At 41.2% G+C, this 15,788-nt stretch overlaps 2 protein-coding genes across 4 annotated transcripts in view; one reads left to right on the top strand and one right to left on the bottom strand.

The window, feature by feature from the left end:
- SRPX2 (sushi repeat containing protein X-linked 2) overlaps window positions 1-1,940 on the bottom strand; it is a 29,438-nt gene extending 27,498 nt beyond the window's left edge. For both annotated transcript variants that reach the window (XM_020876540.2, XM_020876541.2), the window contains exon 1: window positions 1,613-1,940. The gene's annotated coding sequence lies outside the window, so the exon portion shown is untranslated. The remainder of the gene's footprint in view (window positions 1-1,612) is intronic.
- Window positions 1,941-5,522: 3,582 nt separating this feature from the next.
- Window positions 5,523-13,612, top strand: TSPAN6 (tetraspanin 6). 2 transcript variants are annotated; one of them, XM_020876545.2, is made up of 9 exons: window positions 5,523-5,602; window positions 8,604-9,096; window positions 9,943-10,131; window positions 10,396-10,470; window positions 10,959-11,057; window positions 11,363-11,497; window positions 11,775-11,858; window positions 12,597-12,702; window positions 13,386-13,612. In XM_020876545.2, exons 2-8 carry the CDS (start codon window positions 9,010-9,012, stop codon window positions 12,663-12,665), a joined length of 738 nt encoding a protein of 245 aa, XP_020732204.2. In that variant the 5' UTR covers window positions 5,523-5,602; window positions 8,604-9,009; the 3' UTR covers window positions 12,666-12,702; window positions 13,386-13,612. The 2 variants fall into 2 exon arrangements, with proteins under 2 accessions (XP_020732204.2, XP_070317870.1); XM_070461769.1 differs by lacking the exon at window positions 5,523-5,602 and adding an exon at window positions 9,488-9,504 and having other exon boundaries at window positions 9,017-9,096.
- The last annotated feature ends 2,176 nt before the right edge of the window (window positions 13,613-15,788 follow it).

Raw genomic sequence — 15,788 nt, 5'->3', positions numbered from 1 at the left:
ATTTGTGAATTCTGGTCTTTTCCTCTTAGGAGGAAGAGGACAGAAAACAACCAATTCTCAGTTGATCCTGGTGATATCTGATGCCAGTGTTCCATGGCCTAAGTTACAGAAAGGGACATTGAGATATCAAGACCAGGAAAGGGCCAACATTAAGTCATATAGAACCAAGAGAGAAACCTGCAATCTAAAGGTCCCAGGTGATGGTTTCATCCACTGAACTAGTGCTTCCTAACCACAAATCTGAGAAAGTGTTAGCATATACAGACTAAGAACTTGAACTCTGGAGTTACATAGACCTGGATATGTATCCAATTCTGTCCCTATTAGTTGTGGGGCTTTGGACAAATTCCTTACCTTCTCTTAGCCTCAGTTTCCTTATCTATAAAATGGGTATAATAATAGAATCTACATTATAGAATGGATTATTGCCTGACACATAGGGAAGCAATCCATATATATTAGATACTATTATTACCAACTCCATCTTGAACAGGACTGGATGTCTCCTTTCTCCAGCCTCTCAGGCAGTGACTATACCCTGGCTCAGTTCTTAGCTTTGGATTTCGAGGCTTAGCGGTTTGGTAGTGGCTTATGGCTTTCAAGTCCAGCCTAACCTTCTAGTTTTATCCTGCTGAGCCAGCAGGAAGTCAGTGAGGTTGGAAAGAACATACTGAGGTACGTGAGGAGAGGGTAAGCAAGCTCCCACTGCCCTCTCACTTCTCATCCTGTCCTCACCCTAATCAGTGAGGGACTCTCTAATGGGACTCTAATGGGATGAGAGTTTTGTGGTTCCCAGTAGGCAAATACTTCATAAATGACAGTATTAAAACTTGCTGCCCATTGCTGTAAACTGGCCGCTGGACTCAGCAAGTACCCATTCACCCACAGGCTTTCAATGAAACTCCATGCTCAGGGGAGGGGTCAGTCCCAGAAATGGAGGAACAAAAAGATGGCAGATTCTGACCAGCATCCCTAAGGGATATGAGAAGTCCAAGAATGGCAGAAATTCATTTTCCAATTCATTGCTACCTAGCTTCAGATTCTGTCTAGAGAGTGGCAAGGAAGCAGAATACAGAACAAGTGAGAGCAAGTAGGGGAGGCAAGGAAAGTGGAAAGACGTGGGAAGGAATTTCAGCAAGAAAAGATAACCTGCCAGAGCTGAAGACAAGAGATGAAAGCAGAAAGAGGGAATGAAAGGACGAGAGAGAGGAGACTAAAGAGAGATGCACTAATTATCAACCCCCTCTCCCACATGCAGCCTCCATCCAGTTCCTTGGTTTGGGAGCAGGGGCTTTCCTTTGCAGACCCAGTGCTCTGAGTCTGTGAACCCTTCCCTACCCACCTTTCTTGCCAATCTCAAACCGAAAACTTGACTCAATCACTGTGGTTGGCCATCCCTCTGCTGTGGCCAGGGAAAGCAGTGGGAATCTGTGTCTTCAGCCAGGTCACAGCTCAAATGGAAAGCAGCATACGGTCCAGTTTCATAAAAGAACTTCTTCCCCCCAACTCCATCCCTGAGCCATGTTGCCTAAGTCCTGGGTCTCGTTACTTCCTCGGGTTGAGAGATGGGGTAGTGTGGTATGGAGTGGAGGGGTGAAGCAGCAGATCTTACCTGATGTACGGGGTTTTTGTACTCTCTCTTCTTCTCTTTCTCCTTCTTCTCTGCTCCTCTCATCAGTCGGAAAAACTACTTTTTAACATTCCTAGAATGAGTGGCTCCTGGTCTGTCCGGGCCTCCAGGATTCTGTTAACACTGCCCAGATGTTAGGACATTGGCATCTGCCAAAAGTTTCCTTAAAGCTATATTATCCCCAAAGCTATAGCTGTTCCTCCCTCAGAAAAAGATTTGAGAGGTGGAGGAGAAGGAATGTAAGGATAAGAGGAGCTCAGCCCGTCTGCTGCTGAGCAGAGGAGAGTGTGAGTGGCGCTGGCCTCAAGCCCATGAGTATAGTAATGACTAACAGGCTGGCTAAAGGGCCTCCAGAGATGTGGCGCAGTGAAGAACGCTTTTTTTTTTTTTTTTTTTAATGACATCAGGACTGAATGAAAAGGAATTCCACAAACTCGTACGAGAGGGGAGGAGTGGAGCCGATTTTGAAATTCCCTGGAGATTTCCCCTGTAATTCCTTAGTATTCACCATCCCCGAGTTGCCCTGCCATCCATATGCACAGGGTCAGACCCACTTTGAAATTCTCTCTGATGACCTAATTCCAATGGACTTCAGTTTCTTATAAGATTATGTTGTTGACAAAATATACATGTGCTTCCAGCCTTCAGGATCAAACTGATTTCCTGCAATAAGAGCAGAGAGAAAGCATACTTACAGATGCTTTAGTGGGAGGTTGTTTAAGTGAACTGAAATGATCTCTCTGTGCATTGCTAAGCTGTTTCTCACAGATCTCTGATGGAGGGCTGTGTTTCTCCTCACCAAATAAGCTTTGTTCATTTTAGTGTCTGATAATGAGACTGTTCTACCATGGGACATATCTGCTCCTGATACTTTCCCTCCCCTTAGAGTTGCATTTCCAACTTCAAAAATGCAGTGGTCCTGGAAGAAATTGTTTTAGATGCTGTAGAAATAATTTATTCCTTGTGTATGTAAGCAAGTTGGTAACCCCTTCTCAGTTATGACGGGAAGAATTGCACTTACAATAATACAAAGTTCAGCAGCAAGCCTGTTTCATTTTTCATCCACTGATCATGACTACGTACTGAGTGTTTACAGTGTGATCATTGTATAAAGTAGCTAAAGACATGGTCTTGGCCTCACTCATGCAATACATTTATCAAGCATTTACTGTGTCAAGGATGGAGGACAAAATCCCTGACATCCTAATCCATAATTAATTCAACATATACTTGTTGAGCATCTATTATGTACCACACACTGTTCGAAGTGCTCGAGAGACACACTTGCCCTTATGGATTGGAGGAAACAGACATTTAACAAAAATGTTTATTACAATTTTGTGTATTGAGCTGACCAATCTTCATCGGACTTCCACTGTAAGCTAAGAACCAAAGGACAGTGACGAGTAAAAATTGTGTGATTCTTGATCTTATGAAGCTTACTCTGCAGCTCCCACAGGGTTTGTGTTTATTAGAGGAGAGAAGGAAGACACAATTACAAAATTATACAAGACCCTATACATTTCCAAAAGCTATGGAATACACTGTGAGGACTCTGTGGGAGGACATGGGCGGTGGTCTGCTCTCAGGCAAGGGAAATGACATAAACAAGAGCTCATTGTTAGCTCAGAGCGGGGGATGGGCTAACTGGTATGAAGGTTCAGAGGAGTGGTAGGAATTAAAGTTGAATAAATGCTATAGGGCCCTTGAAATCACATATAGGCATTTGTATTAAACTTATGTGTTAGAAAATAGTGAATCTATTAAATAAATGTGTGTGTGACAATGTGAGAGAAAGAGCAAGAGAGAGTGATTGAGAGAGAGGAGAGAGAGAGAGTGATTGAGCAGAGGAATAAATTCTACCAGGGTTGTTTTCTTTCTAAAAATCCCTTCACTGACTCCCTTGTGGCAAAGAATATAGTCCCAGCTCTTAGCAGGACACACTGTAGCCCACACAAGCAAATCTCCCTGTGTCCTCAGCCTGGTTTAAGCATTCACTCCATGACTCCTCATTCTGGACACACTAAACTTGCTCTTCCTTTCACACTGTGGTGGCTTGGGACAGATAGGTTTACTCCACTCTGTAACCCTTTCCCTTCTTTCCTGGCCTGTTGAGACTGTATCCATCTTTACTGATGAGAAGCTTCCCTCAGCCCATCCCAGCCAGAGCTGGTTAAATTCACCTTCCTTTTCTATCATATCACTTTGTACATGTCTCATGTCTCAATTATAGGATTTATCACACTTACTGCCACTATTGATCTATGATAATCTCTGTTCCCTACTCTAACTAGTCTGTTCAACTCAGACGCATCTCTATCCCCTACTAGACTGTGAGTGGGACCATGGCTTAGTCTTCTTCATTCCCCCAGCACCAAACACAGAGCCCAGAACATGCTAAGAAGAAGATGCTGCATAGGCCTTGTGTTCCACTCAGGGCTGGAAGGAGCAGGGCAGAGGGGTGGCGGTGAGAGATTAAAGAAGAAAATGAAGAAGAAGATTATGGAAATCTTCATTTATAGGGAGATCAAAGTAAGGGGATAAGTGAGACAAGAGGGGCAGCATTCCTATGAAGCACTGGGATGGGTAATATGAAGACCTTACAACAAACAGGTGGGGTTAATTTAAAAAACCAACATTTCTTCAGCACTACTATGTGTGGGTAACACTATATTAGACACTGTGGGGATATAAAGTTAAATAAAACACTTTTTCCTATGATTTAGTTGGGAAGACAAGACAAAGACAGAGAGACTGGCAACATTCATACATACAAATATAATTTTTTTTAAATTCTTAAAGTTCAGTATCAAAACTTTTAATAAGAAGCACCTCAGAGTCAAAAAGATATTGTTTTAAGAAATATTAGATATGGAAACTGACTAGTTGAAATCTCAGCAAAGCTCAACAAGTCTACATTTGAAATCATTCTGGCAGAAAGTGGACTAAGACAAATTGACATGTAAATGTAAATTTTAATACCATTTAGGAGTATTTCTCATTTCCATGTGTCCCAAATTGTATATTATGAGTTTTTTTGAAAAAGGCAAGATAAGTGCTGGAAAAGGAAGAAAGGATCCATAGAGAATTTGAAAGGAGTATATGGGAAAAGGGTGAATGAAAAAGACAATTTCAGAGAAGGAAAAATGGGAATACACAAAAGACAAGAAGAATAAAAAAGATATTCCTATTTAGGAAGCTAGTTTTTAAAACTATACCTATGAATTATCTGTTGAAATGATGATGTTTAAATTATCTGTTTAAATAATGTTTATCTGATGACTATAGTGTAAAATATGAGACTTTAGTAAGTAGAAGGTGCTTTTAAATTTTACAATAGGTGCTTAGTCAAAGGTAATTGGAGGGATCTAGAAAAGGTATTAGAAAATGAAAATAAGATAATTATGTGAATAAGAGGAAGATGTATTCTGTGCGAAATATTGGGTGTCTCTTTATTGGTTCCTAAGACAAGCAGCAGGCTTCCCTTGTGGCTCAGCTGGTAAAGAATCCACCCACAATGCAGGAGATCTGGGTTTGATCCTGGGTTGGGAAGATCCCCTGGCAAAGGGAAAAGTTACCCACTCCAGTATTCTGGCCTAGAGAATTCCATGGACTGTATAGTCCATGGAGTCACAAAGAGTCAGACACTTACTGAGCGAAGTAACGTCCCAAGACGTTATCTAACAGCTCAACTTATTTTTTCCATTTTATGTCAGTGTGATACTGGGATGACTTAGACATTTAGTTTTTAATTTCATTTAATTAATCAAACTTTGAGTGACTATTATGTGGCTAGCCCCAGAGGCCAGCTATGACCAATGGGCTGAACAGGGATTGGCCGAGCACCAAATAACCTCATCAATTGAGCATTGTGTCCTAGGGTCCTGGAGAGTATAAAAGTGGGTGCAGGAGCCCAGCCAAACTGGCTCTTCAAGTAGTTTCTGAACATGTAGACAACCAGACATAAGACAAGTAAGTAGAGAAGAAGCAGATACTGAAAGCAGGTACTGTAGTAATGGACTAAGGGTATGAGTTAATGTGAATGATCAGAGTATAAGGACTGATGTTAAAGAAAGAGGTATGTGTGTTGGCCGGGCTGGAGAGTTGGGGGAGGTTGTTCTCATTGGGTTGGGTTTGAGCTGAACCTTAAATTGTGGGGCAGGAATTTTGAGTTTAGAGATTGGGAAGTAGGGAACAGATCTTATTTATTGGAGAGAGAATCTTACTGGCTTATTATGGAGCAGAAAATTCACTTTGGAAAAGCTATAGGAAATAAGCTGATGTGCTGGAAGAGGCATCATTTAAATGTCAAAGAAAAACACTTTAATCTTAAAGGTTACAGGAAGTTAATAGAGAAGGGACCAAATCTATACTAAATGTTGAATGTAAAGCAAGCAGTAACAATATTTAAGGAAAGTATCTTCCTTTTCCCCCCTACAGTTCAACATCAAACGTGTTTTTGTGATCAGAAAAGAGGGAGAAAATTAGAGGTTGAACCAAAAAAGCTATTGAACTCCCTTTACCACTCTGGGATGGGCAAGATTACCTCCTAGGTGGTTGGGCTAATTGAGTGAAGGCAAAAGTAAAATTCAACAAAACCCGCAAGTACAAGGCAGAATTGGGGAAACCATTGAGATTCTTGTGCTTCAGGGGCTCCAAAGAGCCCTTGTTTGTGGTTAAATGTACAATAGCAGCCATATCTCATCACAGAGTGGGCTCTGTTTCTGATGAGGGAAATGGAAGTTGCCAGGGTTTAGTACTAGGCAAGTTACTTAGCCTCTTTGAACCTGTCTCCTCATCTGTAAAACATGAGCAGTGGTAGTCACGACCTCACAATAAGGACTTTTGTGATGTAAGGATGAAGTAACACTTGTTGGTTGCTTAGCAACCATGGTTGGTACATAGTCAATGCTCAGTACAGCATTTATTATTAATACTTTAAGGATAAAATTTATCTTATAACTTAGAGACTTCTTACATTGCCTAGATGGGATTAGATGCCTCTTTGTCTGGGTTTCCACCCAGACCCAGGCCTAAATTTGAACTAAACTGAACTTCTGAACTTGGTGGCATAGCAATGGTGGGAGTGGGGTTAGCAGGGTGGGAGGCATGGTTCAAGGTGTTGTGGCCATAGGAATATTAAATTCCATGTCAGGTTTTGGTTTAATTTGGCATTGACTGTTATTCAAACAAAGCAGTGTTGTGAGTAGCAGAGGAAGGGAGGGCAGGAAAATCAACACATTCTTGGAAATAAGATGCGGCTTTTGCTTTGCTATTTTGTTTTTTCTTCGGCTACAGAAATATTTATTTGCTCTCAGGCTCACTGTGAAAATCCCTTTCAGGACATGGTACAAACCTAAGCTTCAGAGGAAACCTCATTTAAGATGACAAGAATTTAGCAAGACTTCTCTTGATACTTTTTTGTTTTAATATGAGAACCCCTCAGATGTGTGCTGTTTAGTTTAGGGAGACTGCTTTGCATATACTGAGAGCCCCCTCCACCTCATTTCCTGTGGCTGTGGCATATGTGTGTTTTAAAAGTTGATGTCTGCCTTGTTTCCTGATGACCTTAGTGTTTACAAAGTGTATAGATGTATCATTTACCCATTCTCTCCATGTATTTATGTGTTAAGCTTTTCATGCTTTAGTATAAAGCATGGCAGTGAAATAATTATCCAACAGTTGCTCTCTTGGACCTCAGACATCTGGCATGATGCTATAGGAGCTGGTCCTAGGTCAATATTGAAGCACAAGGAAGCTCTGTGTGATCAAGTTAATGGAACTTTCCTGTTTTCTGGTTCTGTGGTATGTGTTTAAAGCAAGATTTAGAGCAAAAAAGTTTAGGCAGTCACCTTCACCTCTTCTTCACCAATGCAGGGCTTATTGCCGCGTCAATACAACCAACACACACACACTTGACAGTCTCTTCCCTCAAAGAGCTTATACTTTTGTTAGGAAACCGGACCTTAATAGATGAAAAAAAAAATCCCTACCTATCCTGAGGTCTCTAGTATTTAGGAGATTGTGAAGAGGGCTGTTGTGCGTGTGCGTGTGCATGTGTGTGTTTTAAAATTCCACTTTACCCTAGAGTTTGACTCAGGTCTGCCTGTGGACATAAGGGACAGGAAACTTTCTGGTGATTCATTCCCATCCTGGAAGCAGTTTAAGTCCTTAGGAACACATGGTCTCAAGTTCTAGGAAGATCTAAGCAACTGGTAGAATTTCTTTGGGATGAGTAGGCACCAAATACCATATACAGCTTATATAATAGAGGAGAGGATTGAAAAGTACAGTTATCTCTAGTTTTTTCTTTGTTATTAGTTGTGTGACCCATGATTTCAGCCTCTTTATGATCAGCTATTCTTGATCTGAAAACCCAGAGGGCTGGAATATACAGTGCCTTTCAGTTTTAACATTTAAAAGAGTCACATTTACCGGGTATTCTCTGTAGCGCCTTCCCTTTTGAACATTTGTAGCTAATAGATGAAGTCACATTTCAGGATTAATTACTTTCAAGTTCTTTTCCTCAATCTCCAGTAATTTAGATGATAAGGAGGGAGAGGGATAAAGGCAAGAATTTTTGGCAAATTCTTGTAGAGAAATTCTAAAATTCATTACCTTTCCTATCTACCTTTGGAATTCTTACAATAAGTGGTTATTTATTAGTCCTGTGCCCCTTCCCCACCTCCTAAAACAGTGTTCAAAAATCGAGAAACACAAAACAAGGGACAAAAAAAAAAACAAAAACAAAACCAAATCAGCGTAATTCCACCACTCAGGTAAATTGCACTTTTCCTTTTGGGTTTTTGTCTAAAAACATATGACTGGATGGATCGCTCTGCGAACTGCTTTTGTTTCTCTTTGGAAATATATGTCCGTGTCTTGAGAGTATTTTGCTACGTAATAAGCATAATAAGATACTCAGGTTACTTTTAACCTCTTTCCATCCTTTTTTTTTTTTTCCCCCTTTTAGGGCATTAGGGGCCGGCGAGGCTGTATCTCAGAGCGTTGCCGGCGAAGCTGGTTTTAGAAACAATATGATGCAGTTATAAGGGCAAGGAGATGGGTGGGGAGCGGGAAAGATTCCATAAGCGAAAAAATGAAGCAACCTCCACTCTGGAGATCTAAGAAATTTCCGACGCTAGAACCTTTTGTGTAGCGTTTTCGGCAACCTTCGGCAGAGGGCGCTCGGAAATTGTCGTCACTTTCCGGACATCCTCCCAGACTTTACCCTCTAGAAAACTGTACAGTGTTTCCGGCTCTTCTCAGTTGCGGGCGCTCGTAACTTTTCGGCAGTTTCCGGGAAGACTCGGGGGCTCCGCGCCTGGCTAGCTCTGTTCTGATCGCCTGGCGCAGCGGGGCTGGGTGTCGGGCTAGTCATGGCGTCCCCTTCTCGGAGGCTGCAGACCAAACCGGTCATCACTTGTTTCAAGAGTGTCCTGTTGATCTACACATTCATCTTCTGGGTGAGAGACGGAGACTCCGGGGACGGGAGGGGATCCCGGGCTGGAGGCGGGGAGGGGGTGTGTGACCCTGAGCCGAGGGAGCTCGGATCCGAGGTGGGGAGGGGGGCGCGAGTGGGGTTGGGGCGGCGGTCGCTGCTGGGACCTCGGCGCTGGGACTCCACCTCGAGTTCGGGCATCTTGCCCGCTCGGGTCGGGGTCTCGGGCGACGGCAGCCGAGAGGCTGAACCAGGACCAGACGTGCCTAGCGTTCGAATTCGATGCGGGGCGCCTGGAATGGAGTGACCCCCGCCCCCCAAAGCAAGCAGAGCGTGTCCCCTGAGAAGCAAGGCTTGCTCGGGCCTGGTGAGGGCTCGCTTGCATAATAGTCTCTTTCTTTTCACTGCTTCATAAGAGGGGAGTATTTCGCAGGTAAGTGTGATAATGGCTCCACTCCCGCCAGTCTATCCTTAGGCTTGCTTTGTGTACCATTCCTTTGTACGCTCTGCACATCTGTTAAGGTTTTCTTCCTAAGGCGGGAGTAAATGGGTTAAGGAAGTTTTGAACCCTAGGGCAAAAAAAACAGATCAAGTTTAAGAATTTTGTCAAGATGCCTAGCTGCCCCCTGGTTTTGTCCTGGCTACAGTGATCCAGCGTGTGGGTTTATCAAGACCTGTTCTTGTGTGCAACTCCCCTTCCTAACCCCCTGTACAGTCCCCCCTTGTCTGCCATATCCCAGCCACAGTTCTGTGGCCACAGAGTGCTAGGTCAATTCTCACACCTATTGTTTCTTAAACATCTAGTGGTTTGTGGTTTGAAGATGCTACTGTATACAATGTGTAACTCTCTATTTTCTGATTTCCCATGTAGATCACTGGTGTTATCCTTCTTGCCGTTGGCATTTGGGGCAAGGTGAGCCTAGAGAATTATTTTTCCCTTTTAAATGAGAAGGCCACCAATGTCCCCTTTGTGCTCATTGGCACTGGCACTGTCATTATTCTTTTGGGCACCTTTGGCTGTTGTGCTACCTGCCGAGCTTCTGCATGGATGCTGAAACTGGTGAGTGAGTCCTTGTTTTCTTAAAATTGGTTGTTGGTTTTTGAAAAGGCTTGTATGTTGTAGGCTTTGTTTCTTGGAACTAGGCATGGCCCCTTTCTGATTTTTCCTCTTCCTTATGAAAACTTACCAAGTAACAGTATAGCTGCCAATTGCCACTTCTGTTGTGTTTTCCCTGCCCTAGTAACAATGTGCTGAACATTGACTGCCTTTGCAGTTGTGATGTATCTTATTTATGCTGACTTGGACTTTCTTTTTATCCCACAGTATGCAATGTTTCTGACTCTCATTTTTTTGGTTGAACTGGTCGCTGCTATCGTAGGATTTGTTTTCAGACATGAGGTAAGCCTGCCTTTGGGAACCTGAATATGTGAAAATTTATGCTCTAAGAGATAAAACTGGATAAATTTAAGTAATAGAGTTAAAAGACAGGTTTCACTAGTTCAAAAGCACAAAACTGGTAACACAAAATTGATACCTTCTCCACTCATCAAAACCTTAAAATCAAATTAGAAATTGGAATTCCACTCTGTTAAATCTGGAGTTAGGAAATCATTCAGTGAGTACTGAGGCCTCATCAAGGAGAGTGTTTAACAAAGTGGTAGTGAGGGTGGGAGATACAGCAGTACAAAGTTGTACTTTGAACTTCTCATAGTTATCTTTTACTGGAATGTTTTGCTTAGGAGTCCCATTAGCACAACCATATTGCTTAGAAGATAGAATTGGACCATAGATGTTAATTATATGTTGCTGCAATTTCTTATTTGACCTGGAGATCAGAAGAAAATTCTAAAATCTTTGTTTACCAGCCTTGTGTTTCTTTGCTGTAGATTAAGAACAGCTTTAAGAATAATTATGAAAAAGCTTTAAAGCAATATAACGCTACGGGAGATTATAGAAGTGATGCAGTTGACAAGATCCAAAGCATGGTAAGTGGTCATAGCTGGTGGTTTCTCAAGAAGGAAACACATTCCCCATTCCCTCAGAGAAGATGATAGGGCCCTGCCTATCAGATGTTGTCCACTTGCACTATAGCAGTGAAAGTCAGACCAGTTCCAAAATGTTTATCTCATGAATTTGAATGCCAGTGTCATAGGATAGAGATCACTGAGTATAATCTTAGATGCTGGTGTAATTGTTTTTATGCTGGTGTAGTTGTAATGCTGGTGCAGTTGTAATTACAACTACATAGTTGTAATATGAACTCTAAATGCTTTTGTTGGATTTTTTTCAGTTGCATTGTTGTGGTGTCACCAACTATAGAGATTGGAAGGATACTAATTATTACTCAGAAAAAGGATTTCCGGAAAGCTGCTGTAAACTTGAAGATTGTTCTCCTCAGAGAGATGCAGATAAAGTAAACAATGAAGTAAGGAGTAAAAAAATAATTTAATTTTCATTCACAATACACATAATCTGCAATAGCGCAGAAAACTGAAGCTCAGAAAATTTGTGACTTGTGATTAAGTGACACTTAAACGCATAACCCAAAAAGTGAATCTCATGTCCCTCAAAGGAGATGTGATTTGTTATGAGGGAATAAATTTTAACAAAAGAACAAAGATCATCTTTTGCAGAGATGTGTGATCAAAGTATTATTGCTTGGGCTGTACTGACTTTTTTTTTTTAAATTTCTCTTCCATTAGGGTTGTTTTATAATGGTAATGACCATTATAGAGTCAGAAATGGGAGTTGTTGCCGGAATTTCTTTTGGAGTCGCTTGCTTCCAGGTAAGTCCTTGTAGTTAGGAAATGTTTCATCACCTACATCTTGTAGGTGTAGGCTACAAGATTTCCACTTTGAAGTCTTTGAGTTTCTCCTTTGGGCCCTGTATAGCAAGGACATTTTTAGAGAGTCACATTTTCACAAAACTCAGTCGATCATCACAGTGGAAACATAGTAGTTTTGCCCTTTCCATTCCAGTTTTTGGTTGTCATGGATCTTGTTTTCCCATGCTATTTTCCACAACTCCAGAGCTCTGTGAGACCTGCCCTCTTAGGTCTCACTGAATCTGCACTCTCTAATAAAATAGCCACCTTTCAAAAGTTATAACTATGAAATTAAAATTTTAGTTCCTCAGGCTTCCATTTGAAGTACTTGAAAACCACATGTGGCTAGTGGCCACCATGCTGGACAGCATTTTCATTATCACAGTACTGCTTCATAGATGGAGATTTTACTTGATGGGATGCTTATTCTAAGCCATATCCTTTTGGCTCTGATAACTGAGAAGAAGAATAAGAAAAGTTTTCCCAGACTTCAAGATTTTTTGGAGTGATTTATGTCAGGAATGGTTGTGAAATTCCAGATCGCAGTTGTAGTTAAGACATCACATATAAGCTTATTATAGAAAAAACTTAAGGAAATAAGTAGCAAATTGGAAGTGAAAGGAGCATATACCTGTATCTTGAGGTCTTTAAGCTTTGTGTGTATGTGTATGTTTAGTTTTGCTTATATTTTATTTCCAGCTGATTGGAATCTTTCTAGCCTACTGCCTCTCTCGTGCCATTACAAATAACCAGTATGAGATAGTGTAACCAACATAACACGGGCCTATTACTCTCCAGCTTTAAGGTATGCTCATTTTGATCCTCAGCACTGTCAGTGTTTACTCCAGCCTATACATACAATGGATGGGACTGAGTTTGCAAAGAAGGTCATGTCCAGCAGTGCAAACATTATCAGTATTGTGTTAGCAGCAGGACACGACTGAAGTGACTTGACACAGCACAGCCATGCATAAGCATTAGTCTCGCAAAAAAAATCATGGCCATAAAAGGACAGATGGGCCTCTCTGTGTTTACCTACATGTCAGCCTAAAGATCCTCATTGGTCCCCTTTCTAACAGATTTGGACCTAATAAAGAGAAATGAAGAATCCTAGTAGTGACCTTACTTGAAAGGGTCCCTGGCAAGTACACTCTGGCTCTTGATCAATACCGGCATTTTCCCCTGGTCTTTTACCCAATTCTCATTTACTGCAGTCTTCTGGTGGACTATTACTAGAGCCAGGAACTCATCTAGCTTAACTAGATTTTGGAGAAACATGTGTTTCAATAACTTCAGAATTTGAATTATAAAATGTGAGAACTATAGCTGGCTGAAGTAATCCCTAGGGTTCCCTTCATATTTGATTTGAGCCACTCACTGGGAACACATGGAGATCTTCATTAGCAGACTAGATTAAAATGTGTGCAAATGAATACAGGTATTGAAGTTTGGGTTACAAGGAAATTAACTATTTTTCCTTTAATTTAGGATATTAACATCCCTATCCCCAACCTTGTGAATTATAAGATCATCTGGATGGAAGACCTACATTTGTTACAGGTAGATTGAAAAACTAGATCAATAGTCTGATTCGATCAAGACAATTGTTTGATACATTCGAAGTCCACCTTTTGTCCCATTCATGTTACATCGTTGAAATCCCCGTATCACTCTGAAACACTGGAAGAGCTTAATAAATTGGAAATGAAGCAAAACTGTTCCTCTTGACTTTTTTGTCTTGGTATGGGGCTTTTGAAAGACAATAAGTTTACTGTTCATGTAGTAAGATCGAAAACTGACCCTTCCAAACTTGTCCTTTTCCCAGCCAGGGTTATCTGCTGTGATTGTATGCTTTGCTTCAAGAAATTAAAATGTTTTCGTTAGTCACACTGTGTAATGTCATTCCAGCCAGTAGCTGGATAACACCCATCATCAGAGTTGCCAGTTAGTGGTAATGGTCTCTGACTTCTAAGGCACTCAAGACTATAAAAGGCACTACACATGTTCTGTGATACCCCAGGTTGTAACACCTTAACACTTTACATTTCTCTGCCTCTGAATTAAGGTATTTATATTAATATGTTTCCCTTATTGTTTGAAAGGTTCTAACTATTACTGATGCCTGAGTTATTGTATTCTCTTTGGGAATTTAAAGCAACAGATCTTCATTAGCTTTAGCTGGCATTTCCTTGTCAGGTTGATATGACTTAATTGTCAATATTAACCTTACATAGTTTTGTGCCTTTGATTAATAAATATAAATCTTTTACACAATAAATAGTGTTTTCATCTAAAATCATTGTGTTTAACTTTTGGAAAATCTGGGATGGTGGTTTTCCACTGAGAAAGCTAAGCCCCACATTTCTACTTGGTGAATATAGTTCTGGATATGAAATGTAAACCTGAGGTCTTGACACATTTTTTAAAAGTCCCTGTTTACAAAAACTATTCCCTGTGAAATAAATATATTCCTTGCTATGAAAAAGCATAATGCTTATCATTCTCCTAGAGATTAGACAGTTTTATTATATAGTTTAAGAAGTTGGATAGGGAGAGAGAGAAAACCTGTACCTTTAGGGTAATAAGGAAATTAATCATTAAAGTTGGAGTTGGAATGGGAGAATTCTTTCTTTGGTTTTGAGTTTCTTTATCCACTGTGTGTGTTAGTTGCTCAGTCGTGTCCGACTCTGATTCTCCTGACTGTAGTCCTCGAGGCTCTTCTGTCCGTGGAATTCCCCAGGCAAGAATACTGGAATGGGTTGCCATTGCTTTCCCCAGTGGATCATCCTGACCCAGGAATTGAACTCCGGTCTCTTGCATTGCAAGCAGATTCTTTACCATCTGAGCCACCAGGAAAACCCTCTATCCATTAGAAGAACCAAGCTCATCTCTGACTGCCACACATTCACAGTTCTTGAATTTAATGGTAAGTAAGTAAGTGTTAGTCGCTCAGTCATGCCCAACTCTTTGCAACCCCATGGACTGCAGCCCACCAGGCTCCTCTGTCCATGAGATTTTCTAGGCAAGGATACTGGAGTGGGTTGCCATTTCCTTCTCCAGGGGATCTTCCCAACCCAGGGATCGAACCTGGGTCTCCTGCACTGCAGGCAGATCTTTACCAACTGAGCTACAAGGGAAGCCCAAATTTAATGATAAGGGGGAGTCAATCACAGTACAAGGAAAGTGGATAAAAACTACTGAAGTTAATAATGAATTTGGCGGCACCTATTTGAAAGTACTTGGAGTTACTGCAGAGAAAGGGTATTCTCCATTAAAACATTCGATGGGTGACTTGACATAAGGTATAGGGATAAAACAATTGAAAAAAAAAGTAGTGGCTTTCCAAATGCAGTGAATCAGTTATTGAAATTAGTGGCGCTAAAGAAGGATTTAAGGGATAATCAAACTTCTTTAAAGGATAATCAGAGCAATTTTCAAATAGCTATTTTTCACTAGGGTGGCCTAGGAGAACCTTTTGAGGTTTTCTTTAGTATTTTATAGACATTTTTCCTCATTAAAATAGCCAGCACATGTGGAAAGTAGAAAAAACACCCTGCCTTGCCCTTAAGGTGGGTTGGTGTGTTTGTTTTTAGGATGGGTTTATTTTGGATGGCCAGTTAACAAAAGTCCCTTCTAGCTGAGGTGTGTGTGTGTACATGGGCTATAAAGTCCACCTCCACCTTTGCAATGTGCCAAAGGTATCCTGTGGGTTGTCTCACTTCCAGACACCAGGTTGCCCACTGCAAGGCAGCTCTGAACTCCACTTTGAGAAGCACACTTTTCTCAAAGTGTGGAAAGCTTGGCAGCTTTGGCCTATTCCTGTGAGGGTTGGGCTTATGTTGTAGGCATCAAACTTTTATAGAAAATAAGTCCCTAATACAAGGTATAAAT

Source organism: Odocoileus virginianus, chromosome X, assembly GCF_023699985.2.
Source record: "Odocoileus virginianus isolate 20LAN1187 ecotype Illinois chromosome X, Ovbor_1.2, whole genome shotgun sequence".
Classification (NCBI taxonomy): domain Eukaryota; kingdom Metazoa; phylum Chordata; class Mammalia; order Artiodactyla; family Cervidae; genus Odocoileus; species Odocoileus virginianus.
This window is presented reverse-complemented; position numbering and strand designations above follow the sequence as displayed.

Excerpts from the sequence above, each read along its gene's own strand:
- TSPAN6 (XM_020876545.2), top strand. The coding sequence starts at position 9,010 with ATGGCGTCCCCTTCTCGGAGGCTGCAGACCAAACCGGTCATCACTTGT. Across the intron at positions 11,498-11,774 it reads CAGATAAAGTAAACAATGAA|GGTTGTTTTATAATGGTAAT; the intron begins GTAAGGAGTAAA and ends CTCTTCCATTAG. Across the intron at positions 11,859-12,596 it reads TTGGAGTCGCTTGCTTCCAG|CTGATTGGAATCTTTCTAGC; the intron begins GTAAGTCCTTGT and ends TTTTATTTCCAG.